The following is a 27,609-nucleotide window of genomic DNA, read 5'->3' as shown; positions in this document are numbered from 1 at the left end:
AATTTAGCAATTACTAATTGTATATTAAAACGCTAATTGTAAATACATCGCTTCAATTATTATGTTATTCTAAGCTGTTTAGTTTCAGCTTTGTCTATTGTTCACTGATAATACTTTATGGGCAAAAAAAAAAAAAAAATATATATATATATATATATGTATATGTATATATGTGTGTGTATATGTATACATATGTGTGTGTATATATATATATATATATATATATATATATATATATATATATATATATATATATATATATATGTATATGTATGTGTGTGTATGTGTATATATATATATATATATATATATATATATATATGTATATATATATATATATATATATATATATATATATATATATATATATATATATATATATATGTATATATATATATGTGTGTGTATATGTGTATATGTATATGTGTATATGTGTGTGTGCCTGAACAGTATATCATTTGAGCATCGATTTCGCAATGTCTCCACAATAGTCACATTAGATAATTTATTAAAGATTAAAAGATATTAACAAATATTATTTATGTTGTAAATTTATGATAATGACCATGGTATTTAAGTTTGATTGTCTAATTTCTGTACCTGAATACTGTTACGTTCCCTAGAAAAAAAAATATTTTTGCTCTGTCGTATTTATGCATGCTTGTAATTTATTATATTTTATGCATATTGAAAAAGACTTGATCATCCCAGCTAATCTAATATAATGAAATCTTTCCAAATAGAGCTATTCAAATCATCTGGTGAAATGATATCCATATCGTAAATATATATTGCAGCAAAACAAAATATTGTAATGTCAGATTCTTCCAATTATGTGCAGCCCGTAAATAAAAGTATCAGGATTTATCACCACCAACACTGTTAAAGTTGTGCTAATTGAATAGTTTATTTTTCTGGTTACGCACATGTGTATTTACATGTATTGCTTTTCTTAAAACATTTATTTTTGTTGGTGTTCATATTACATTAAATAAATTTTACATAAGGTTTATTTTGTATGTATAAAATTCAATGCAACTGTTAACGTCAATGACTCAAATAACTTTATTCATCATTATATCCATTTTGATTGGCCTGTGTTTATTGAATGTATTATAAATCATCATACCAAATTTTAAAGTTTAAATTAAATGTTGCTTACTCGGTCAAATAATTAAAACACAAGTTATTTATTTACCACATTATATGAAAATACATTCCACTTTTACTGTTTTGATGCTGGATGCCAATACACAACATTATACAACTAAGAGTACAAAAAAAAAGTTAATGACCAAAATATAAAAAAATATTGTGTGTGTATATATATGTATGTATATGCGTGTGTGTATATATATATATATATATATATATATATATATCTTGGTTCCCGATGCATACTGTCCCCTGCAATTCGTATTTTAATAAGCAGGCTTATATTCCTTGGGTTATAGGTTTTAGGGTTTTCTGCAGAAAGGCAGCTGATGCTGTGATTTACTTTAGACATTTAAGAAAAACACAAGAGCAAAAAAAAACATGATGAATACTGTTTTAATAATGTTTGTCTGCATTTTACCAAACTAAACCTCCGTTGCTTGTTTTATTGACACAGGGCCCCATCACCGACCAAGCGCAGGGAGCGTTCAGAGGACAAGCCCAGGGAGCGAGGTAAAGAAAAGGCTGCTCCGAAGGAGGGAGCGGAGAAGGAGAGAGGCAGAGATAAGATCCGCAAGCGCCGCAGCAACTCCACCGGCAGCAGCAGCAGCAGGTACTGCTGGGACAACCCTCAGTCACTTACCAATTTCTATATGAAATAAATCACAGGCAGAATTACAGACGTCCAGTTTTAATATAGGATTAAGCTGAGTGATGCAGAACCGCATTCGATCAGGGTTCTTACAGGTGCCGGCAATGCTTAAAAATGCTAGTGATGGGTCTTTCTTGAACGATTTATTCAACACTCTCATTCATTGCGAATGTGCACATTTGTGCCAGTGGAGGAGAGGATTCCTTCATTTTTCGAATCTTCTATCGGGTTTGAGTCGTTCATTTTTCATGGGAAAGACAGAAGCCAGTCATATGCATTTAGAGCCGAAGAAAGATTTGATGCCTTCATTTCTTGTCTTCGGTTTTTAGTCATCTCTGTACATGCTGTCACGCGATGAACGATCGACTCAAAAACTCAAACAGTTAACTAATCATGGGTGTTTCTGGCATTGGTTAGGCTCATATGGGACTGTTAGTGTTACAGAACGAACGAGAGGTGAACTGACATAATCATAGACAAAAGACCAGGTAAACAATGAACGATTATTTTCTCTTTCTTAGTATAGTAGCATTGCATTATATAGTAGCATTCTAGTTATTATATGTTTTGTAGGGTGATCAATGTTTGGGCTAGTTGTAGATGTGTTTGGAAGCAACTCGTAACATTTTAATGTTATTTTGACATATTGAACGAAATGACTCAAAATAAGATTAATTCATCTCTATGAACGAGACTCAAAAGGTCCGAGTCAGTAAAATGATCTGAAGTTCCCATCACTAGAAAATGCTTAATTTTTTTATTTATTTATTTATTTTTTGATCTTGTGTTTTCAGATAAAAAAAAAGAACTTAAATTTACTCTCCCTCATGTGGTTTCAACCCTGTATTAGTTTCTTTCTTCTGTTGAACGCAAAAGAATATAGTTTGAAGAATGTTGCAAACCGGTAACTATTGAGTACAATGATATTAGTTTTTTCTACCATGAAATCAATGCTTACAGGTTTCTAGCTTTCTCAAAAATACCACAATTTGTGTGCAACATGATAGAAACTCAAAGTTTAGAACAAGTAAAGGGTGAGTGAATGATGACAATTAAACAGATGCAGTTTTGGGTGAACTCTGCTTTTAACAAATTGCTGTTTAATTAAACAATTATTATGATTGAAATTGCACACGCTTTTTAGTTAATACATTTTATGTTGACCAATAAAATGGAGAGCAGAAAAATGAAGAATAAATCTGGAAACATTTACAAGGGAAGGTATTTTGTGTGATATGATCTAGAAATGCATTAAACATCCATTAAAACATACTCTAGAGAGCATATGCAAATGCAGTGTTTCCTCTAGGATTTTTTCCAGCGGCAGGCCGTTTTTTTTACACAGATCTACCAACCACCTGTGGCGTTATTTCAATGACAAATGCCGTGAGCGCAATATTTAGAAGTAGAGATTGCATTTATCTAATTGCCTACAGCATGCGGATCTCTTTGCTTGCGCGCCGATTTCCTCTGCTCGTGCACAACTTCTGGCACGCCCCCTCAAATATAAGCCGCTTCAAAAGCACGCAGATCTTCTTGTGCGCTCTCAAATAAACGCTGCGGAAGTGCGATTTAGTTCGTTTATGTCTCCAGCATTTATTAGATTTGCTAGGAATATTTATGAATGTCTCTAATAGACCTACAGAGCGATATTAATGCATCCTGAAGTAAAGTGAAACGGCTAGACGTCGTGTTTGCTGGCCTCACGCATCATGCACCTGTCAGCCAGTCAGTCAGCACGTAACCTTAAAGGGTAAACAAATGATGCAGAAAAGTTCGCTCTGTTATAATTCACTTACCTTTTAATAAGTTTTGGTGCGATTATTACCCGCCTTTAAAAAAAAATAAAATGTTTTGAATGAGAAGCTGTAATGTAGCTGTAGTGGGATGAATTTTGGCGTGGCGCCCCGCCGTGGAAGAATGTAGCGGAAACCATGAAATGGTTTATTGAACATGTCATTTATCAAATGAAATTAAAAAATCATGTAATACTATTAATTATTTAGTGTTTGTGTAATGTGCTGTTTTATTGATTGTTTTTTTTATTTGTTTATTTTTTTTATTTGTTTGGTTTGCTTTGTGTATTCACCATGATTAATCAGACACACAAGAGACTATTAAATACTGCTGTCATTAAATCATTAAATATGTCATTGAATATGCTACATAGTCATAAAAACTGCTACGAGATGAGGTAAAAACTATTTAGATGCAAGTTAAATTGATAGTTCACCCCAAATTTCTCACGGTTTTATTCACACTCAATTGTTGTTTTAATTTTTGTTGAACACACAGGATGATATTCTGATGAATGGGTGAAAAAGCAGCCATTTACATCCAAACTAGGAATAAAAAATACAATGGATGTCAATGGCTGTTTTTCCCAGTATTCTTCAGTATGTCTTCCTCTGTTCAACAGAAGAAAGAAACTCAAACTAGTTGAGACGTTTTTGACTTTTGGGTGAACTACCTGTTTAATTGAAGCCATAACCCTTTTGGCAGCAAATCTTTGTTATTTGTTTAACTGAAATCACATAATTTTGCAGTTTTATTTGTTGAGCTGAATCACTGCTTTAACTTAATCGGCCCACCGGGTCAGGGCAACCCCGATGGATGTTTCCTATTTTTTTAATTTATTTATGTTCCCTTCATCTCAGGGGCATCAAACTCCATGAAGCTTTTTCCAAAATGTCTAATCTTAAAACACAAAATGTAACTGGACTTGATTCGGTTGTTTTAAAGGTGTGTAACAAAATCACTGTTTATTGAAAATGAGTGGGAAAACCCAAATTTTCCCATTCATCAAAACGCATTGAAAATGAATGGGAAAAGTGAAGAGAAAAAAATGTCATTCATTTGTCCAAAATACATTTTAAACCCATTATAAATCTGGAATGTTTACATCTCTGCAAAGACCTGGTCTAGAGCACAGATGAAAATTTGGAACAAAAAGATAGAAATTTTATAGAAATTGGCAATAACATCTACAAAACTGCCATAGTTATGAAAAATATTCATAAATAAATGGTGGGTTATACTAAAATACTAGGGCTGCTCGATTATAAGGAAAAATCAAAATCACGATTATTTTGGTCATAATTTTAATCACGATTATTCAAAAAGATTATCAGTTTAAGTCAGTATTATTCGTCCTCCTGTGATTTTATTTTATTTATTTATTTTTTTATTATTATTATTTTTTTTTATATAAATATTTCCCAAATTATGTTTAACAGAGGAATTTTTCGCAGTATTTCCTATAATATTTTGTCTTCTGGAGAAAGTGATTTGTTTTATTTCGGCTAGTATAAAAGCAGGTTTAAATATTTTGAAACTTATTTTAATAGCTCAATATTATTAGCCCCCTTTAAGCAATATATATTTTTGATTGTCTGCAGAAGAAACTACTGTTATACAATGACTTGCCTAATTACACTAATTAAGCCTATGAATGTCACTTTAAGTTAAATACTTGTATCTTGAAAAATATCTAGTAAAATATAATGTGCTGTTATCATAGCAAAGATAAAAGAAATTAGTTATTAGAAATAAGTTAGTAAATCTGTTATGTTTAAACTGTGCTTTAAGCATCTTTACTGTAAGAAAAAAACTTCAGCTACAGCAGTCCTCCAGTCAAGAGCAGTGAGAGATTTTCTTGTTTTTCCTTTCATAATAAAAACAGGTGGCAGCAGGAACATTGCGCTGTCACTTTAAGAATGGTGCTGTTCATATATGGTTTCTCTTTCACGTGTCTTTTGATTCTCCACTTGTTTGTTTAATACATAAATGAGGGTTAATATGAATAATCACTAAACACCGCACTCTGACACAAATGTGCATGTGTTTGACCATTAAAGCGCTCACATTAAGATGCCGTTAGATGTGTGTGCTCTGCTCGTTTTCGAGCCTGTCTGAAGCTAAGCACAGCACACACACACACAAAACAGCATGTGCTCTTTCCTGCTTTTAAAAACATGAATGATTTGAACGTACATCGATGAATGTTGCGCATCCCGTGCTACAAAACTTACAGTACAATACATGCTTTAAGTCATTTTCATGTGGAACTGAGCTTTAAGAGCAACAAATGTGTACAACTGGAAAGGGGCGGTATATGATGCAATAATCATTTATCTCCATTAATGGTTTTTCATAATCGTTAGAAGCCAAAATTAAATCGAAATCAGATTTTCGATTAATTGCACAGCCCTACTAAATACTGTAAAATGTATATATAGTTGATCATATAAAAAAATGTATATTTTCCTTTGTAATTGGTCTGTAAATGTTTGGGCTCAGGAGGTCCCAGAGAAATCTGACTTTTTTTTTTTTTCTCCTGGCCCACACTAAGGTTAAAATTAATGATTAGTAAAAGTTTTTGAGCTTCACATACAGTAGGTGCATCCCAAGTTGCTTACTAATGCACTATTCTATGCCATTTTGTAGTATAAATAGTTTAAGTAGTGCGTTCACACCAGAATAAGAAGAATAAGTGCACTTTAATTACCGGGATGATGCACTCATTCAACCGGTAAAATGAAGTGTGGACTGATGGACACTTCGCACACTCAACAGCTGCTGCTTTACACAGTTACACACAGTTCCTATTTACTGTGACCTTTTATGTGAAGCTGCTTTGACACAATCTACATTGTATAAGCGCTATACAAATAAAGGTGAATTGAATTGAATTGAATTGCTTTGCTCACGTAGCAGAAGGAGTGGAGCTTTCGAGCACTGATGTTGGATTATTTATTTTGCATTGTGAAAGCACTACTCTCCTATTAGAGTGATTATAGCAGTTATAATGAATGAGGTTATACTCATGGTGGGTGTTATTTGGTAGTTTGGACATTTTATTTCACTAATTTGGCAAACGTTGTCATGGAAACGGTTTGAATTTCCGCTTAGTACAAAACATTAGTGCTCCATTTTGGACGACACTACAGTCATACTATGGTGTTAAGTGCGTAAGTGCATAGTGCATCCGCTTGTTAAGTTGTGTATGTATGGAACACTGTTTCCGGGTCGAAGCCGCTATTTGAAATGAGAAAATATTTGTTTATAGCCACTTTTTAGTCCTATCACATATTAAAGTAAATTTTATATAAAATCATAGTGTACACAACAGTCTCTGGACTTGCTGCATCACAAATACCAAAATTTTAACAGTTTATAAAAAATTAATCACTTTCTGGCCCTTGGATATTAGGCATGGGCATATATATATTGCGATCGAGATTTTCGAAAGTATTACATCACTTTGTAAACATTTATTATCACCATTTGTCGAGTCTCCCTATACAGTTTGATAGAGCGCTTGGACTCGGAAACCGATTCGCGTGATGTCACACTTAACAAGCGGATAGTGTGTCATTTGGGACGCAGCTAGTGTTTTTAAAATATCCATCAATGCAGCAGGTCAAAAATATCTGTGCATTTCAGCTGTGACATTTGTATGTGATGTTTTGACTTTGAATAATGAATCGTGTCTGATGTGTTCCAGGTCCAGCTCCAGCTCCAGCAGCAGTTCTGGCTCTAGCTCTGGCTCCTCCAGCGGCTCCAGCTCTTCTTCTGGCTCCAGTCGCTCCGGCTCATCCAGCTCCTCCCGCTCCTCTAGTTCATCTGGGTCATCGGGGTCTCCCAGCCCGAGCCGCCGTCGCCATGACAACCGCCGCCGCTCTCGGTCAAAGTAGGTTCTCATGATATTAAACAACTGGTAACGACAAAACGTAGTATGGTGCTGAATTTGGCCTGTTTCTTTTCCCCAACCAGGTCTAAATCTCAAAAACGGACTGATGAGAAAGAGAGGAAGAGGAGGAGTCCAAGCCCAAAACCAACCAAACTTTATCTGGGAAGACTCACCAGAAACGTCACCAAGGTATGGTTCAAGATCAGTGTGTTGATGACAAAAGCAGTATATTTCTGAGTTTCTGACTGGTTTGTAACAGCAGCTAGGCTAGTTTGTAACAGCAGATAGCGGTTAGTTTTTGACAGCTGATCATGCTCTAGGCAATTTTTTAACAGCTGATGGTGCTGTAGGCTAGTTTTTAACAGCAGCTAGACTAGTTTTTTATGGCAAATGACGCTCTAGGCTAGTTTGTAACAGCAGCTAGGCTAGTTTTAATGGCAGATGATGCTCTAGGCTAGTTTTTAACAGCAGCTAGGCTAGTTTTAATGGTAGATGATGCTCTAGGCTAGTTTTTTAATGGAGATGGCGATCTAGACTAGTTTTTAACAACAGCTAGGCTAGTTTTTAAATGGCAGTTGGTGCTCTAGGCTAGTTTTTAATGGCAGATGACGTTCTAGGCTAGTTTTTAACAGCAAATTCTGATCTAGACTAGTTTTTAACAGCAGTTATGCTAGTTTTTTTGCAACAGATAACGATCTAGGCTCGTTTTTAATAGAAGATGATGCTCTAGGCTAGTTTTTTAACAACAGATGACGATCTAGGCTAGTTTTTAAATGGCAGATGGCAATCTAGACTAGTTTTAACAGCAGCTAGGCTAGTTTTTAAATGGCAGATTATGCTCTAGGCTAGTTTTTAATGTCAGATGACGTTCTAAGCTAGTTTTTAACAGCAGTTAGACTAGTCTTTAACAACAGACTATGATCTAGGCTAGTTTTTAATGGCAGATGACGCTCTAGGCTAGTTTTTAACAACAGACAACGATCTAGGCTAGTTTTTATGGCAGATGGCGATCTTGACTAGTTTTTAACGGCAGATGACGCTCTAGGCTAGTTTTTAATGGCAGATGACGCTCTAGGCTAGTTTTTAATGGCAGATGACGCTCTAGGCTAGTTTTTAATGGCAGATGACGCTCTAGGCTAGTTTTTAACAACAGACAACGATCTTGACTAGTTTTTAATGGCAGATGAAGCTCTAGACTAGTTTTTAACAGCAGCTAGACTAGTTTTTAATGGCAGATGGGGCTCTAGGCTAGTTTTTAACAACAGATGACGATCTAGGCTAGTTTTTATGGCAGATGGCGATCTTGACTAGTTTTTAACGGCAGATGACGCTCTAGACTAGTTTTTAACAGCAGCTAGGCTAGTTTTTAATGGCAGATAACGCTCTAGGCAAGTTTTTAACAGCAGTAAGGCTAGTTTTTAACAAAAGATGATGCTCTTTGCTAGTTTCAGAAGCTTTCTGCTTTCTGTTACAGAAGCTTTCTGCTGCTGTTTTTAACAGCAGTAAGGCTAGTTTTTAACAAAAGATGATGCTCTTTGCTAGTTTCAGAAGCTTTCTGCTTTCTGTTACAGAAGCTTTCTGCTGCTGTTTTTAACAGCAGTAAGGCTAGTTTTTAACAACAGATGACGCTCTAGGCTAGTTTTTAACAGCAGTAAGGCTAGTTTTTAACAACAGATGACGCTCTAGGCTAGTTTTTAACAGCAGTAAGGCTAGTTTTTAACAACAGATGACGCTCTAGGCTAGTTTTTAACAGCAGTAAGGCTAGTTTTTAACAACAGATGATGATCTAGGCTAGTTTTTAATGGCAGATGGGGATCTAGACTAATTTTTAACTGCAGTTAGGCTAGTTTTTAACAACAAAGGATAATCAAGGCTAGTTTTTAACAGCAGATGGCACTCTAGGCTAGCTTTTAAAGTGCATTGCCTCACAAAAGCAGTGGTTTTCTGACTTTAATTCAGTCACTTAAATGAATCACTAAAATTTCATACATCTTGATATCACAGCACATAAGTTATTAAAATGTGTTTCTTACAGCAAGATAGCATAGACAAAACAATTTATGCTCCCATAATTTTGGTAATGTGAGATTTTAGACCAGTAGAAAAGCAGCATGTTCTATCAACATGTTGTATCTATCTGCAGTTGTAGATTTATAATGCATTGTCTGTTTAATGGCTGTTTTACACTTACATACACCATACTTTTTATTATCTAGATTAAAATACTTTTTACTGAGGGTTTTGCTGACACCTCATTTACCCGATTGTTTTATTCTAAATGTTGGCAGTATTTACTTATTTATTATTTAGTGCTGAAAAGAGAAATGCAAAATCTGGTTAACTAAAACAAAAAACAACAATAATTCAAACTGACTTTATTGTATATATTTGAAGTGTATGCATATTTACTTATATATTATCATTATTATTATTATTATTCTTATTAGATATTTAGTTTGCATATTTAATTAGCATGTTTTGAGAATTGTTCAGGTATATTATGGTTGCAAGAAATATGAATAATTTGTTTAATTTATACATTTATACAGAAAATGTTGTTTCATTTATACCAAGATGTACAAAAAGCACAAGTTTAAGTAGAGCGGTAACACATACATTAAGTATTTTTAGGGATTGACTTACTAGAGCACCCTTGATTATATATTCTTGAAGCTTTCTGCTGCTGTAGTTTGCTGATTGTCTGCTGTGCTTGATTTTCTGTAGGATCATATTCAAGAGATCTTTGCCACATATGGAAAGATCAAGATGATTGATATGCCATCAGACCGTCTGCACCCTAATGTGTCCAAGGGTTACGCTTATGTGGAGTACGAGTCTCCGGAGGATGCCCAGAAAGCCCTCAAACACATGGATGGAGGTATGTGTGGAGGACGGGAACTATTATTGCATCATTCTTTAACTAAAATGGTAACATGAACAAAAAAATGACTTCTGATTTCAGAAATGTGTTCGTTAATTCAGGGAACAAATTAATACTTTTGATGAAGAGGTGGAGAAAATTTGGCTTTTCTTTTTTGCCAATAAATTATAAAATGGGCAGAAAACATGTAGCCAATTAAATAGGACAAATAATAAAGGTGAAGATTGTTGGATTATATGTTAATAACCAAAACCTTATTGCAAAATATTTTTAAGGTAGTTGCATTTTTATGCAATACGTTTATTTTAAACACACATGTTTGTTTTGACGTACGTGTACTATATATGTTTATGTATATCTAATACACACACACACACATACATAAAAACAAACTTATACAAAAATTTAATATAAATAAATAGTCTCTGAAATAGAACATGCATGTGTGCATAATAAATATTTACAGAACACGCATTTATATTATGTCCAAACAAACTTTTATTTTGGATGTCATTTATATCTCCACAGCACTAAATTAATACAGATGCTAACAGGACAATTACAAAAATAATTAAACAATTGAATTTTTTATATTTTTAACAAGCACAAAAATGTAAAAATAAATAAATAAATACTGTTAAATGCCTGTGTAACGGCTGATTAGAAATGGTTTCTCACATTTGTATTTTAGATATATATATTTTTTTAATTATTTGAATAATTATTTTGTATTAAAGAAATAATAATGAATACTTGAATGTTAAAATGCCTATGTATCAACTGGTTAGGAGGAGTTTTTCACTCTGTTTCTGTTCTCAGGTCAGATTGACGGTCAGGAAATCACAGCAACTGCTATTCTGGCCCAGAGGATACGTCCTGCTCCGAGGAGACTGTCACCTCCACGCAGAATGCCGCCGCCTCCACCCATGTGGCGCCGCACACCGCCTCGCATGAGGAGAAGGTCTGCCTTTTAAATGCATCTTATGCTTGTTGCTGCTGTTCTTAAAGCTCTTCACAAAATTAAGCTAATTAAAAAATATATATATGTATATATATGTATATAAATATATACACACACATTTATCTCTCTCTCTCTCTCTCTCTCTCTCTCTCTCTCTCTCTCTCTCTCTCTCTCTCTCTCTCTCTCTCTCTCTCTCTCTCTCTTTCTCTCTCTCTCTCTCTCTCTCTCTCTCTCTCTCCTCTCTCTCTCTTTCTCTCTCTCTTTCTCTCTCTCTTTCTCTCTCTCTCTCTCTCTCTCTCTCTCTCTCTCTCTCTCTCTCTCTCTCTCTCTCTCTCTCTATATATATATATATATATATATATATATATATATATATATATATATATATATATATATATATATATATATATATATATATATATATAATGAATCAAAAAAACATTGACTTTAATCGTTTATTTGCCTACTTTTATTTAAAATTTGGGTTGGGTGCAAAAGTACACCACCTTTTTTTTAGGACTACACCACATATACATATATATACATATACATACATAGCAAATGTCCTACTCAAGATTCCCCTAACCCTATTTTCCATTCCAATAAACCAGTTTCACTGTATGCTCAAACGAGTTATAACTGTGATTTCTAGTTCACATGTTCAGTATTTATTAGAGTGGCAAAGGATTGTTCAAAAAAAGCAATCCTGCATTAATTCTATTTTCGATATTTATCGCTAGTCTCTTGAATTAATTCTTAGCTTAGTTTTTAACAGCAGATCGCCCTCTTGGTTAGTTAAAAACAGCAGATAGTGCTCTAGGCTGGTTTTTATCTGCATAGGGCGCTCTATGCTAGTTTTTAAACAGCTGATGTTACTAGCTTTTAACAGTGGACTGTGCTCTAAGGAAGTTTTTAACAGCAGACGGCACTCTAGGCTAGTTTTTAACAACAGATGACGCTCTAGGCACGTTTTTAATAGCAGACTTTGCTCTACGCTAGTAATTTACAGCAGACGGCGGTCTAGACTAGTTATTAACAGCAGACGGCGGTCTAGACTAGTTATTAACAGCAGACGGCGGGTACTAGTTATTAACAGCAGACGGCGCTCTAGACTAGTTATTAACAGCAGACGGCGCTCTAGACTAGTTATTAACAGCAGACGGCGCTCTAGACTAGTTATTAACAGCAGACTGCGCTCTAGACTAGTTATTAACAGCAGTCGGCGGTCTAGACTAGTTATTAATAGCAGACAGCGCTCCAGGCTAGTAACAGCAGACGGCAATCTAGGCTAGTTTTTAACAGCAGAGGGCGCTGTAGGTTAGTTAACAGCAGAGGGCGCTCTATGCTAGTTTTTAACAGCAGATGGTGCTCTAGGCTGGTTATTAACAGCAGACTGCACTCTAGGCTGGTTATTAACAGCAGACGGCGCTCTAGGCTGGTTATTAACAGCAGACGGCGCTCTAGGCTGGTTATTAACAGCAGACGGCACTCTAGGCTGGTTATTAACAGCAGATGGCGCTCTAGGCTAGTTTTTTAACAGCAGATGGTGCTTTATGCAGGTTATTAACAGCAGATGACGCTCTCTGCAGGTTATTAACAGCAGATGGTGCTCCAGGCTGGTTATTAACAGCAGATGGCACTCTAGACTAGTTTTTAACAGCAGACAGCGCTCTTGTAATTCCCTTAAATCTTTCCTAACAAATTTTATAATCAAATTTCAAGAGGATCACATGCTTATAATTTACCATGGCTGATCTCGCATCATCAATCACTGACCAACCAAGCAGACTCATTTAAATGCATATAATTGGTCTCCCTTCCTTAGCTTAGTCATCTTGAGTTTATCGACAAAAACCCCCATTCCACCCCGACTCCTTCCTAATCCGATAGCAGGGGAGTTTTCGAGAATTACCCGAGCTCAGACTCCCCTCTCTCCCTCCTGTCTAAACTGTGGGAGCCCCGGGCTCGTGGATCTTCAGAGCTCAGGGCTCTCTCCTGGGACAGCATGCCAAATGCTCTTTTACTTATGCATCAGCTAAGTGTAAACTCTTGTAATCTGTGATTTATTTTAGGTATGAGTGGTATTTGTAGGGATTAGGAGGCAAGCAGAGAACGACTATCTGTATAGCACGCAGCACAATCTACTGTTTAAAACCAAGCTCAGAAATCATTCGAGAGAGAATAGCAGAAATCAATGCTGAAATAATTCCTCGAACTTTCTCGCAGCTCTAATACTCATCATTAATTCACTCACCAGCAAAATGACTTTAAGTGAAGTTCAAGTATTTGCAGCTCAATTATTCGTCTGTCCTTGCACACTCCTCCGTTTCTGCGAGGATCGTTAGAACCAGTCAACTTGGCATCCTTGCTGACCTAAAGTTCTTTCTAGTTTACACCTGCTGGCAAATGTCCAGTCAGTGACCTTGCGTTTCTGTTTATTTCTCCTCCTCCTTCAGAGAGAGCACAGACTCTCGGCCTTTCATGTGTCTTATCAGGTAATTAGCGCATGCATGTCTGTGATTTATCTTCGCCAAAGCTGACAGGACGTCCTCTTCACAGGTCTCGGTCTCCACGGCGACGCTCTCCGGTGAGAAGGCGCTCTCGCTCCAGGTCTCCAGGCCGCAGGCGTCACCGCTCTCGCTCCAGCTCCAACTCGTCCCGCTAGAAACATGCTTCTGAGACCAGCCCGTTCATATTTTAGTTAGATTTCTCCAAGTGTTTTCTTTTTTCCTCTGGTACCTCAGGATTGCACATTTAAAACCCTCGTCTTGTTACATCTTGGACGTTAGGGTGGAAGTGCATGGTTTTAATCTGGTGTTTGTGCGTTCACTGGGCTAGTGCTAGATCATTCAGCTTACTGTGATTCTTTTGTAATGTGCTTTTTGTTTTGTTTGAGAAATACAACTTTTACTGGTTTCTGTTGTGGGATGGAATAAAATGCATTTATTGTTTTATCTAAAAGTTAACATTTGTCCACAATTCATCATCTAATTATCTAAAATCTGAAGATCTGGAAGAATCCGAATAGGAAATTCAATAAACCATTTTCGATACTAGCATTCTCAGTTGTTGTTTATTTACACTCTTGTTTCAAAGCTGAATGAATTTATATCTTGGAGAAAAAAAAGTTTCCTAAATGTTCATAGAATTTTCGGTCTGAACACTAGGTTGTCTTAAATTGCAACGGTATGGTTTGAACTTTTAAACAATATGTTAAATATGTTTTTTTTTTTTGTTTTTTTTTGAGTGTCGTTTCAAAGTTAGTTTTAACCTCTTAAGGCCCAAGGTGGTTTTTTACATGGATTTTTTTATTTCTCTTTGCTATTTGGGCTTATGTTAACCTAATTAGAATAAGACCTATATATCATCTTTTGATATGATGCACTTTTATAGATAAATGATGTCCATAAATGTGGACTCGTAGTCCGAATTTACATAAAACACCTTTTCCTGAAGTTTTCTTTAATGCATATTTAACATGGAATTTTTTTTTAACTTGCTTTGACTATCAGAGAGTAAAAAACATCATTCCCCCCATTTTGGACAGTTAAAAATATATATATTAATATAATGATATTGTGTAGTCCTATAATGTGCGTGTATGAGGAAGCCGCTGACAATATGCAAGATTATGAAATATCTTAAATTATGTGGCTGTGCACTTTTTCCATTCTCACAATTTCATGTCACGACCATGTGCGCTTTATGTACATTATAACTAAAGCCATGATGCATATTTGTTAATATCCTCTGCAAGTTATCGGTTATGTCTTCAGTTATTCAGTGCTACAGCTGGGCACCTCAAATGTAATACCTGAAAGATTCATAAGTTTGGATGATATTACAAATTTATAAAAATATATTTTATAATTCATTAAAACTATTAAAAAGCAGGCACTACGCTGAAGGAAAATGATAAACTCTTTAGCAATGTATATTTTTATTCAGGGTGAAATGAACATCAATTTTCCTGTAATATAGTCGACTTTTTTTATTCCACGTTTTAGGTCCAGCTGATTCGAGTAGCCTACACTCTCAGAAATAAAGGTACAGGAGCTGTCACTGGGCCAGTACCTTTTTAAAAGATACATATTTGTACCCAAATAGTCCACAGTTGTACCTAAAAGGTGCTTATTAGTACCCTTGAGGTACCATTATGGACCATTCAGGTACTTCTATGTACTGTTTGAAAAGGTTCAGCTCCCGTACCTTTTTTCTGAGAGTGTAGGCTACTCGATTCAGCTGGAGCTAATACGTGGAATAAAAAAAGTCGACTATATTACAGGAAAATTGATGTTTTGTCGACATGAGCACTAAACAATTAGTGGCGCCATCTAGCGGTGGTGTGTGGCTCTGTATCGACATTAAAGTACAAAATACTGTATAAACCTATTAAATATTACTTGGGTCACTGTTAAACTGCTAAACATTGAAACTGATGAAACAAAAAATTTACCTTAAATTGTGTGGCCAAAGGTCATACTATCATTTTTTTTTATCATTATTATTTTACTGAACCCCATAAACTGACCAAAAATATGCAATTCGATTACAAATTCTTTTACGGATATCATATACCTACCAGATGTCATTCTGTTTCTCTTAATGAGATGCTTTACACTGAAAAAAAAGTGTTGCGTTTCACACAACTCCTTTTTGTTGTCCCAACACAAATAGATTATGTTAGCATAAGTTCAATCCACTTAAATTTGTAAAGAAAGATTAAGTCGTCCCCAAAAAACTTAAGAACTGTGTTTCAACTCATTTTAAATAAGTAGTTTGAATGGTGTTGTCACGATACTGGAATTTGGTACTAATCGATACTGAAATTTTAAAAACATCCATTTCCCGCAAACATTTGAGCACTGTTGAGTGCGTTCTTAAACAGCGCTAATTTGCCGATGTGTTCACATGCTCAACAGACATGGTCGTGATTTGGTCGTAAAGGTCATCATTTCACCGAACTCACCGCTGCTTGCTGAGTGTAACAACAGATACAGGGACACTGGAGCCTTTTAATGTCACGTTGATCAGCTGGTTTGTCTATAAGCTGACATACGAGTGATCCCCTGATGATTCACAGCTTTAAAATGCTCCAGTGTCCCTTTATCTGTGTTCGCACTCAGTAAATAGAGGGTTAACTGGCCACAGTGCTGGAACATTTCCCAATGGCCTGTTGGTCAATCTGGCCTACTCCTTCTACCTATACCTTTGTCTCTTTATTCACTGATTGCCCACCCCCTCCCTATACACTCTTCACTTACCAATTGCTACAGTGGCCTGAGGGTAAATGTCTGTCCCAGTCAGACATTGATTGTAATTACTGCTCTAAAATATGTTCTTTATAAAAGTCTGGGTAAAAAAAAGCCCCGCCCCCCCATTGAACACATATTTTATTTCATTCATTCATTTTCTTTTCAGCTTAGTCCCTTTATTAATCAGGGATTGCCACAGCAGAATGAACCACCTCAGACTGAAAAGGAAAAAAAAATCCAGTCCACAATTACTTTTTATATTGAAAATACATTATTTTGTGTGTGTGTTTCACCAAATCAGTGACTTTTTTTCATGAATTTGGCTATTAAGGAATTTTCTAAGCAATTTATTAGTTTTAATCAGGACTGAGGTTGATTTATGCTACAGATTTACGCAAAAGAAAAATGTGAAAAAAATATTTATATGATGCATTTTTGTTTGCATATATGATGTTTTCATCCTGAACATAACAAACGGGGAGTAAATGTGCCCAGAGTGTGTCAAATTAAGACTCAAAATCACCCCAGAGTGGATGAAACCATCCCCAACAGCACGATTAAAAAGGTCCTAAAATTGATTAAAACTTGATGAAACCTGTAGAAACCAAGTGATTTGTTTTTCAAATGTTTGCTGATCAGTGGGTTTTTCTGCTTGAGATAGTGTTGGCCTTAAAAACTAAACAAAATAGTTGTAAAAAACGTATAAAACATGATTAATACCAAAGAAACGGTATAACAGAAATGTTTAGAGGATTTAAAACTGACTTGACCAAACCGCAGTATACCCTTAAACCCATTATCGTCCCATGCCTAATTGGCCCTTCGCTAAGCCACACCCAAAAACCACCACCCACCAATCGTGGCTTAGCAACCGTAGCAACACGCAGGGGCTTTGTCAAGCTTTTGAGCGAGGGGAAACAAGGCAAAGCGTTGAGCATATGGATTGTGCAAATCTGACACCCGGTATCCTAAAAGTTTGGACAGGGTGGTGGAATTTTTTTCCCTTTTCAAACCTAAAACCCAAGGGGAGAAATGCTAGCGTGGATCAAGCTCTGTGAGGGGCGCTAAAGGAGTGGAGTTAAGTTGGTTTTGTTTTGATATTCCTGACACGTTCTGTGACAGACCGACGGCAATGACTCACACACCTCTTACGTTACCCCAAAAAGATCTAAACTGTGTTTCCTACAAAAATACAAAGCAGGTTATGTTTCACAGCTGTCTTTTTCTTTTTTGCTCTATATTACGAGCACTGCTCAGTTTAAGCCCTCACAATAGTAGTCATACTCATAGCAGTCATATTTCCATCTGTTTCCAGCTACAAAAATTACATATCAACAGATCAAAACTGAGATGTGATCACAATCTGAGCACTTGTGATCAATATACTTCACCCGCAGCTGTTTTTCAGTCATTTATAACCCTCATGCCCATGTCAGAGCTACAGAGCTGTTTTTGTCGGTCTTTTAGAGATTTAATCATTGGTGATGACGTTATAGCGGGTTAGTGTCTGCTTTTATATTTGGTGTCGGATTAATAATTGCTGGTAGGTAAAATCTATTTGTTCACTTCTGCTATTTATACTTCGATTTGCATTTCAATGTATTTATTTTTCCACTTAACTGCAAATCAGAATAGAAACTGGATAAAGAGCACACGAACACACTGACAGTTATTCACCTTATTCTCCGTGGACAACCGGGCGCAGCCATTTGAATCTATTTGGTTCGAATCTTCCGGTCTCATTCACTTCCATTCATTTTTATTTGTTAAAAACAGCTCGTTTTGCTGCTTGAGGTTGCAAACTGATATTTTCTTATCATCTTATTGTACTTTGTCTGAATTGTCATGCAAACTGTTTATTATTCCTAGTCATTTCTCCCATAGGCAGCTGAATCGGAAGCTCTAAAACAAAACGAGCGCACTTCCGCACTGAAGAATAAGGTCAATACTGTACATTGTTATGGGTCAATGATGCTAATATTTGGTACAAATCCATCCATTTCCTCTTTCTGGCTGCTCTTTCTATGAATGAATTCTGTTGAGTCACTGTCCGTGCGTGTTTCCTCATCGGTTAGTAACGCTATATATTTCATTGCACAAAAATTAGTCTATCAGGCTTTTTGGCTAAAAATAGAGAAATCACGGTTTATTTAGTTAATATTAGGTTATTTTTATATTTCACCTCTCCTGCTGTGCATGAACTAAGCTGTTGAATGATCAGCGGATGAGGCGGCTAGGCTAACCTAGCTTCAATTTTGATTATTTTATAATCGGTTGCGTATTATGTGGTGAATATACCCCTGTAATGCATACTGCAGTCCCTTTTTGTCTGTCTCTCTCGGATATCCCACCTGTTCGCCAAAAATGACTAATTGTATCCCTGGGAATGTCTGACACCGGCGCATACACATTGTAATAGACGTGCCAGGCATGAAAGCTTGACAGGCTTAGCAACAATAACTAAGGAGGGCGGGGCTTAGCGAAGGGTCAATTTGGAGATCATAGAAACTCTTGCTTTTACAAATTTCAGGTGAGTAGCTCAAAGAAACATCCGTGTCCATTATAGATGGTGGGATGCATTCGCTTTTGAGATTAATATAAATGCAGATGGCATATTAGGGAATCATCCGCAGCAGACGGGGAGAAAAAAAAAAAGTCAATTTCATGCTAAGAGACTCCAAAATAATTGGCCACTGGTGAAATAATAACATACAGTGACATTTGTGCGAGTGTCGCTAAACAGGCAAGCCTTTGAACGGGCGGCTCAGCTGGGCTTCTGTAGCACTTCATTTTATTCAGCACATTAACATGGACATTAAAACAGCACTTGATCAGCAGCTGATCCCCGGGGCCGACAAGCCCAGACCGTCCCGTTTGGAAATGAGCTGCTGTGTATCTGTGGCCTGCTGGTGATTGACTCATTTGCGTCAAGGGTAATGAGGCATGTTGGGTGACAAGCTTGTGGCTGTCAGGCACAATAAACAGTGGATGGTGAAAATTGTGCCTGGATAAAACATGCTGATGAGGTTTATAATGAAGAGATGGATTGCGATCGACGCGACATCGATTTTGTCAGTGAATTTGTCGATGATTATTAAACGTACTAATTACTTTGTGTTACTTTTTATCGATCAAGATGTTCTTTCAACACCAGTTAGTTAGCTGATGTCTTTTTGAAAGCCTACAGCACTGTAAATGATCAGTTTTCCTTATTTTGTGATCAATATTTTTAGTTTTCCCCATTTATTTATGCTTTTGAATTCCACTATTGGCCCATTTTTACTGAGTGGTACGGTACGGTTCAGTTCAGTACGTTTTTATGACAGTTTCCACTGTCAAAAGGTATAAAAGCGAACCGTACCATACCACTTTTTGGGTACCCTTTGCAAAGCAACTGCGCAACTGAACGCTATTGGTTTGCAGAGATGCATCACTCGCTCGTGCAACAAGCCAAAATGAAAACAAAGGAACTGCCATGTTTTAAATACACAGCCGAGACATTACACCGTAATAATATATACATATAATAACAAGCCATGGTCGATCCGAGCTCAAACCTTGTCGTCATCTTGATGAACAGCCACAAAGCCAAGAAGAACAGAATCTGCCTTGTGCCTTGTAGTTTTTCTAAAAGGCCGTCTATAGTGCGAGCAATTTCGCATTCTCGCTTGTGCTCGCTTTGTCTATATGTGTGTTACATGTCCATGTATTTATTATTTATTTATTTCTGTTACTTTGTCGCCCTCTAGTGTTTTGTTGCTGTTTTTCTGTTAAAAATATAATTTTTAAGCTTAAAAAAATGTATTTAATATTTCCAACCAGGTTTTAGTGAACTTGCAATAGATACACAGAACTTTCATTTCTAAAAAGAAGGAAGATCATTCAAATATTTTGCTCATCTCCAACTAACACAAACACTTGTGATCGGTTCATGAGATCGGCCAGATCAGCGAGTACCGATTGAGTCATCAACTGTGATTATGGGCGATATCGGTAGGCCCAAACGGAATCTGCACGCACAGAATTACGCAGATCTTCCGCAGATTTTTAGCCCATTATAAATTCTGTTTATTTACTTGAGTAAATGTGTGTAAATCTATATTTATTCAGTTTTTAAATTAATTACAGTAATATTATTGACTAATATGAAAATGTTCATCTGATTTATGTACAACGCAGTTTGTACAGTAATATTTTCTGTCTTTTAGTAGAGATATTATATGAGAGACTTGCTTTGTTTACCAAATAAAGTGAATCTAATTGAATTTGCATTGTAAACATTAAATACAAGTTAAAAAGATATTATTTTTTATTTCACATATTAAGGTTTTAGTTATGATACTCCCAAAATAATTCTGCAGAAATCCGCAGATCTTTACCAAAATTCTCCGCACAAATAGCAAAAAATGTCCGCAGATTCCGTCTGGCCCTAGATATCGGTGATACCAATCTCTGGCCGATCAATCGGAGCATCCCTACATTAAATCATCAAAACTCTCAAAGCATACTGAATACAAATAAGATATTTTAATTCTTTATATTTAAAAGGGCATTTTTAGCTTCATGAAGCATTTTTAGCTTTATTTTAGCTTTATACTAAGTGAAATAAAGTGTTGAAGGATCCAATGGGCCGAACGTACTGAGGAGAGAAGAAGAATGTCGACTGGAGAAGGTGATGAAATTAATCCTGAAGGAAGACGACCTCCTGGAAGACTGAAACAAAGATTGTGGAATCAAGTAAAGGTTGACATGGAGAGTTTGTGGGGTATCAACTTTGATAAATGGCCCTGGGAGTAAGAGTAAGTATTTTTATCTCTATAAAAACAAACATTTAGGAAATATTACACAGATGTATTAAAAAATGAAAGGTTTTTAAAGTATGGACGCCATATTCCATATGCTACATGGTATATTGACATACATTTCCTACTCGATTCATTGTTTGTGTGTAATCGTCTCACAAATCTGAACCTCATTAGCTGAAAAATAGAGTATGCTGTGCAAATATATCTCTATAACAAAAATAACAGTTACTCTCCTTTTGTTCTTTGCTAACTGATTTATACAGAACTCAATTTATGCACAGTATTTTAGGCAAGCATATTTTAGGTAACTTTACCATGATTAAACTAGTGTAGTTTAGTTAATACCATGATTTAACAATTGTTATATAAATATTGTTATATTATTTTCATTTAAAATAAAATTGTCATTAAACTTCATTAAAACTGGACTGACGCAGATTGAACATTCGTTCAGTGACAACTTGTGACATGCTTCCTATATTGTTTAGTACATTGAATATTCGGTCTGAAATAGCATGTAAGTATGACTTCAAAACAACATTAGCACTATTTAACTGGCTGTGAACAATTAATATTGTGCTTTTATAGCCACTGGCAGCTAATATGACTTCCCTGTTTAGAATTAGCAAAGACTACTTTTCTGAAATTACATATTTAAGGAAAAAGTCAGAATTTGCGAATATAAAACCAACTTAACCTCAATTATGTGAAACTGCTTTGACACAATCCACATTGTAAAAACACTATAGAAAAATATAAATTAAATTAAACTGTGGGTAATTGTAAGTTTGTGATAAACTATAAAGTAAAATAGCAATCCGTTCTCCAGACCATGTTTTGTCAAGGCCCGATTCCCGACGGTAAACCTACAGTCCGCGTTTATTTGCTTTCAGAGCAACTTCGTATGTAAACTATTTACCTTTGCGTGTCTCGTCACATCCGGTCGCTTCAGTTACTCGGTCGCGTCCATGCTGTAAGATTCGAATCAAGTTCAAGTCCGTCCACCTGGTAAGTAAAGTTTTATGAAAATTCGGGCGTTATTGGGGGGAGAAAAACAAAGTAGCTTAAATCTGAACACATTATATCTGCATGTAAAAATGCGGCCGAGTAAGCCTGGGTTTTTTTTTTCTGTGGGAGATTTGAAGGCTCAATTTGTTTTGATTTGGCAGGTAACTTAAGATGTTTTACATAGAGCATTGTATTGAGGTAAAGTTGGTTTTATATTCGCACAATCGGACTTTCTCCTTAATAACATCATTTCAGAAAAGTATTATTTGCTAATTCAAAATTGGGAAATCATATTAGCAGCCAATGACTATCAGTCAATTAAATAATGTTTTGAAGTCACACTTGCATGCCACTTCATACCCAATATTCAAATTAGCATGGTAAACAATTTATATATTCATATTAGATGAACGAATGCGTGAATATAAAAGCAACTTTACCTAAATGGACTTTGAGTCTTTTCATTATGGGCTGTTTTAAGTAGTCATGGGCTGGTATAAGATTCTGATGGTATGATAACCTTGGATGTATCAGGGTTTCAACGATATTGTGATTACTGCTCAAAAATAAGTTCTTTTTGAATGTCTGGGTATAAAACAACCCCCCCTTTCTCCATTTAACACAATATATCTTATTTTAAGAAACACTTCAAATATTTTGGACTAGATTTTGATGTAGAGGTTCATTTTCTGCTGGAGATACTGTTGCCTTAAAAGAAAATAAAAACGCTAAATAAAATGGACATAAATAAAAAACATGTTTAAAAACCTACACATACCTTAGGAACGGTATAACAGAAAACATAGGCGGTTTTAAAACCTTGACTTTTACAAACTGTGGTAAACCTTGAATCTGGTTATCGGCCCATCTTTATTTGTCAGACTGTGGTACACTTATCTTAAAGCCTTATGATATTATAAAGCGTGTCATTTCTTAAATCCCAATCCGCCATGTTGGTGTTTTATACATGTAAGCTGTTATAAATGAACGAGTTTATAAACTTAGAACTCATTAGGATTGACTTAAAACACTGAACGTTAAAGTAAAAGTTGATGATATCCTTTTAATTAATGAAGAAAATATACATCAGAATAACTTGCATGCTATTTCCCATAACATACAGTAAACATTCACCAAAGATACACACAAATACATTCACTTGGCGTATACATAGAAAGAATCAACCAAACATCTTGTCAAAAAAAAAATGCCAGAAGATGTCTTTAGAAGGCAAATATGCTATTTAATTAAATACATTCCTTGTACACATATCAAACAACCTCAGTGACTGAAGTGTTTTGAAGAAAATATGTACAATGTCCTGTTTTTCCAGGTATGTGCTTAAAAATAAATATTTTAGCGTCTGGTAGACCGCATTTGCAGGCATGACATTAATAAAAAGACTTCAAGGAAACATCTTACCCCCTTAATTATCTTTTTTTGCATGAAGGCTAATCGTGGCTTCACATGATGTGTCGTGTCAACACATAGGCAGTAAAGTCCAAATATATATGCTTTGTGATTGTTCAGAGGACAAAATGAGCACATTTATTATTGATTTTTGATCGGCCCTTCATTGCAGTATTAAATAAATGTCACAGAAAGACTTACAAATGTCCTTGCATTATGAAAGAAATACATAAACTATATATTTTATAACCTCTCACTTCTGGATTGTATCGTTTTAATCACTACTTTTATTTGTAGTCTGTTCCATGAATACATAATGTGAGACGTGTATGCATGAAGATTAATCATTGCTTTATTATAACACTGTCTCGGGCGAAAGCGACAGATGGTAGAAACGAGTAAGAAAGACTAAAAATCCGTTTGGAGAAATACAGTACAGACACTTTAGCAGCACCTTGACGTTCTAGCCTATAGTTTTGCTTGATTTGTATTCTGTACATATCTAACACAATATTGCACGCTCATTTTAAAATATTTGGCTATATATCACTGACATGTCACAGATACCTCGCAGGGTTATACGGGTTAGCCTTGAAAAGGGCTCTCATTTCTTGAACTTTCTACTCGGTGAGGGGGAAAATGATTTGGTAAGACTTTACATTACAGAGTCCATATTATAGTATAATTGATTATACCAGCGAGAATAATCAATATGCATAATTACAGGCTGCCCCACAAAATAATTGCATATCATGTACATTTTTCATTGCTAAAACGTGAATTTGAAAAACACCATACAATCGAATGAATCCATCAAGATTACGTTTCTGTTTTTTTATTTTTATTGTTTATGATTTTTATTAATTAACATCACAGCTTGCCAAAACCATGTTGATTCTTGATTCTGCTAGTATGGTGGGAATCTTGATCTTTCTGTCATCTTGTATCTGTTCATTCGATTCATTCACTAAAATTGTCTTGTTCGATTTGGCTTTGATTTAAAACTCAGACATATATATTTCAAGAGTTCCCACTTAGATATGCTTGGCGTATAAAGCAGGTTTGGCATGCTGTCCCGGGAGAGAACCCTGAGCTCGGAGATATTTGAGCCCAGGGCTCCCGCCCGGTCGATAAGCATATCAGGAGATCCGAGATCAGGTAGGTCTCGAGAGCTCCCCCTTTAGAAAAGGGAGGAAAAGGAGGAGATGGGGTGGAAGGGGGGATTCTTCCAAACGAAGATAGAAACAGTAGGGAGAAAATGATCCATTTATAGTAAACTAGGATCACTCTGATTGGATTATTACTGATTACAGATGAGTGGCCAGACGTGCTCAATCATATCACGTGCTGCTCTCGAAATTAGTTTATGAAACTTCACTTAGTTAGGTCAGTTAACAAAATCGTGCACTACAGTTACGCACAGTATAGATGCACGGTTAAAAGGGATAGATTGTTTCTGTTGGAATGTTTATTTAAAGGGACGTTGTGTACAATTCAGAAAGCTACACTGTAAAAGTGCTGGGTACCACACAATTAATTTGTGCTGGGAAAACATGAAGGAATTAAGTTGAATTACTAGTTTTGTTTTGTTTTTTGACAAATTTAAGTTGATTGAACATATAACAATTAAGTTGATCCTCAAAAAACCCTTAAGAATTGTTTCAGCTGCCTTTAAATAAGTAGTTTGAGTGTAATAGCCAATATACCTACAGCAAAGTTATGTTTCATTCGTTGTTTAGAAGTTTTTTTATTTTAAGTTGAAAATGCATTTGCAGTTGTATATGTTAACAAACCTCCCAACTTAAAAAAACCAATCAGTACTTACATAATCAGCCTAATATTTTGGGGAATGTCTCTTATTTGAAGTTTTAATTTCAAGTCTTTTGCAATTTGGCAATGAAAAGCAGTGATGTAAAAGTTCACACATGTATATGTGCTAGCCCTTAAAAATAGAATTCACAAACTACTAGTTGTGCGTTCCTTAAAATATTCATTCAAAAGATTGGTTCGCTTTAAAGATTCACAAAAACACTTATTCCGATGGAAGTGCATATAGTTGAAAAACAGCAAATAACCTCACAAATAATTGGTTAATATATTTAGTTTTAAATGTAGAAACTAGCATTGAGGAGTATGCAATCACAACACTTAATGTACTCTTCATAGCTAACAGACAAGAATTAAGAACATAGTTAACCCAAATAAGAAAATTATATCATTTACTCACCTTTTTACTTGTTCCAAAAAGGCCTGTCGCAATAATCAATATATGGACTTATCGCACAACACAGGACGTTTGGTGATGCAATATATATCACCCACACATAACCAATTCTAGCAACATTTTAGCTAATCGTGCAACATCTCTATCGCTATTGAAGGTGTCATTGTCACTATGGTTAAAGAAAACACTAGTATTTACTATAAATGACTTTAGTAGATTTCACGTGTGTGTCTGACAACTGAAAATAGATCTGGTAGCAGATATAATCGCATAAATTATTCATTTTTGACATGTGTTTTCACATTCTGATTTCAATGCCTAATTATTAAATTGTTAAAATGACTATAAATGAAATATTCTGAAGAATAAAATGTGTTCTTTGGAAGAGTGTACTTGCATTGTGATGATATTGTGTTGTCCGTCTGGTATTATGTAATGCAGGGGTGTCCAAACTCGGTCCTGGAGGGCCGGTGTCCTGCAGATTTTAGCTCCAACTTGCCTCAACACACCTGCACGGATGTTTCTAGAAAGCCTAGAAAGCCTTGATTAGCTAGCCCAGGTGTGTCTGATTGGGGTTGGAACTAAACTTTGCAGGACACCGGCCCTCCAGGACCGAGCTTGGACATGCCTGATGTAATGAGTGGCATAAAATGGTCGTAAAATGTCAATAATATTGTTTATCGCAATAAATTTTGGTGCAATATATCACACAACAAAAAATAGATTTAGTGACAGGTCTAGTTCCAAAGCAGTTTGAGTGTTTTTTGTACTGTTGCACACAGAAGATGTATTGAAGAATGTTGGAAACCAGTAACCATTGCCTTCTGTAGTAAGAAAAACAAATACTATGGAAGTCAGTGGCTACTTTTTCAAAATATCATCTAACCCTAACCAACAAAAAAAACCTCAAACTAGTTTAAAACAAGTAAAATGTGAGCAAATGTTGACAATTTTCATTTTTGGGTGAACTACTCCTTTAAAATCCACACTCTTTAAGATGGACGCTGTAATGGAAAGTGACCATTTTCAATTCTCAAAAGAACCCATTACTCTTTTACATTTTCACCAACACCCTAAGCTTTCAGCAGAACCTTCTAGTATGCCCTGTGGTAATAATACAGGTGAATATATCCTTGTCTACGACAGAGATCATACATTTTTAACTCGTCTACTTTATCTAGGAACATGTTCGCCGCCGTATAGTATAAATATATATGCACCACAGTTAAAGCACTCCAGATGGCGGCCCGCTACACCATGCTCCTGTGAAGATAAATGAATGTGGCTTTCCCCAATAGCTCACTCTGAAGAAAGCAATTGATTTTATTTGAAAACCGTTCTCTTATTCGCTTTCTCTTTCTTTTTTTTTTTTCTCGAGGCTGCCCGGCCAAGGATAAATGAATGTGTGTGTGTGTTTGTGTGTGCTAGAAGTTGCAAAGTCTTAATTATTTCGTGTTTGTCTCTGTGACAGAAAATCCTTTTGCGTACTGAGCTATGAGTGTCTTAGAACATCGATTTGAATGATAAAGAATATTAATTATTCTCTAAAGGTATTTTTTGCCTTAA

General features: G+C 35.6%; 1 protein-coding gene across 1 annotated transcript in view; it reads left to right on the top strand.

Annotated features, from left to right (window-relative positions):
- rnps1 (RNA binding protein S1, serine-rich domain) overlaps positions 1–14,397 on the top strand; it is a 14,823-nt gene extending 426 nt beyond the window's left edge. Inside the window, exons 2-7 of the mRNA XM_056453098.1 lie at positions 1,613–1,768; positions 7,314–7,499; positions 7,583–7,688; positions 10,224–10,377; positions 11,200–11,341; positions 13,901–14,397. Coding sequence (XP_056309073.1) covers positions 1,613–1,768; positions 7,314–7,499; positions 7,583–7,688; positions 10,224–10,377; positions 11,200–11,341; positions 13,901–14,006 — 850 coding nt within the window. The 3' untranslated portion in view covers positions 14,007–14,397. The remainder of the gene's footprint in view (positions 1–1,612; positions 1,769–7,313; positions 7,500–7,582; positions 7,689–10,223; positions 10,378–11,199; positions 11,342–13,900) is intronic.
- The last annotated feature ends 13,212 nt before the right edge of the window (positions 14,398–27,609 follow it).

This window comes from Danio aesculapii, chromosome 3 (genome assembly GCF_903798145.1).
Source record: "Danio aesculapii chromosome 3, fDanAes4.1, whole genome shotgun sequence".
Taxonomy (NCBI): Eukaryota; Metazoa; Chordata; class Actinopteri; order Cypriniformes; family Danionidae; genus Danio; species Danio aesculapii.
This window is presented reverse-complemented; position numbering and strand designations above follow the sequence as displayed.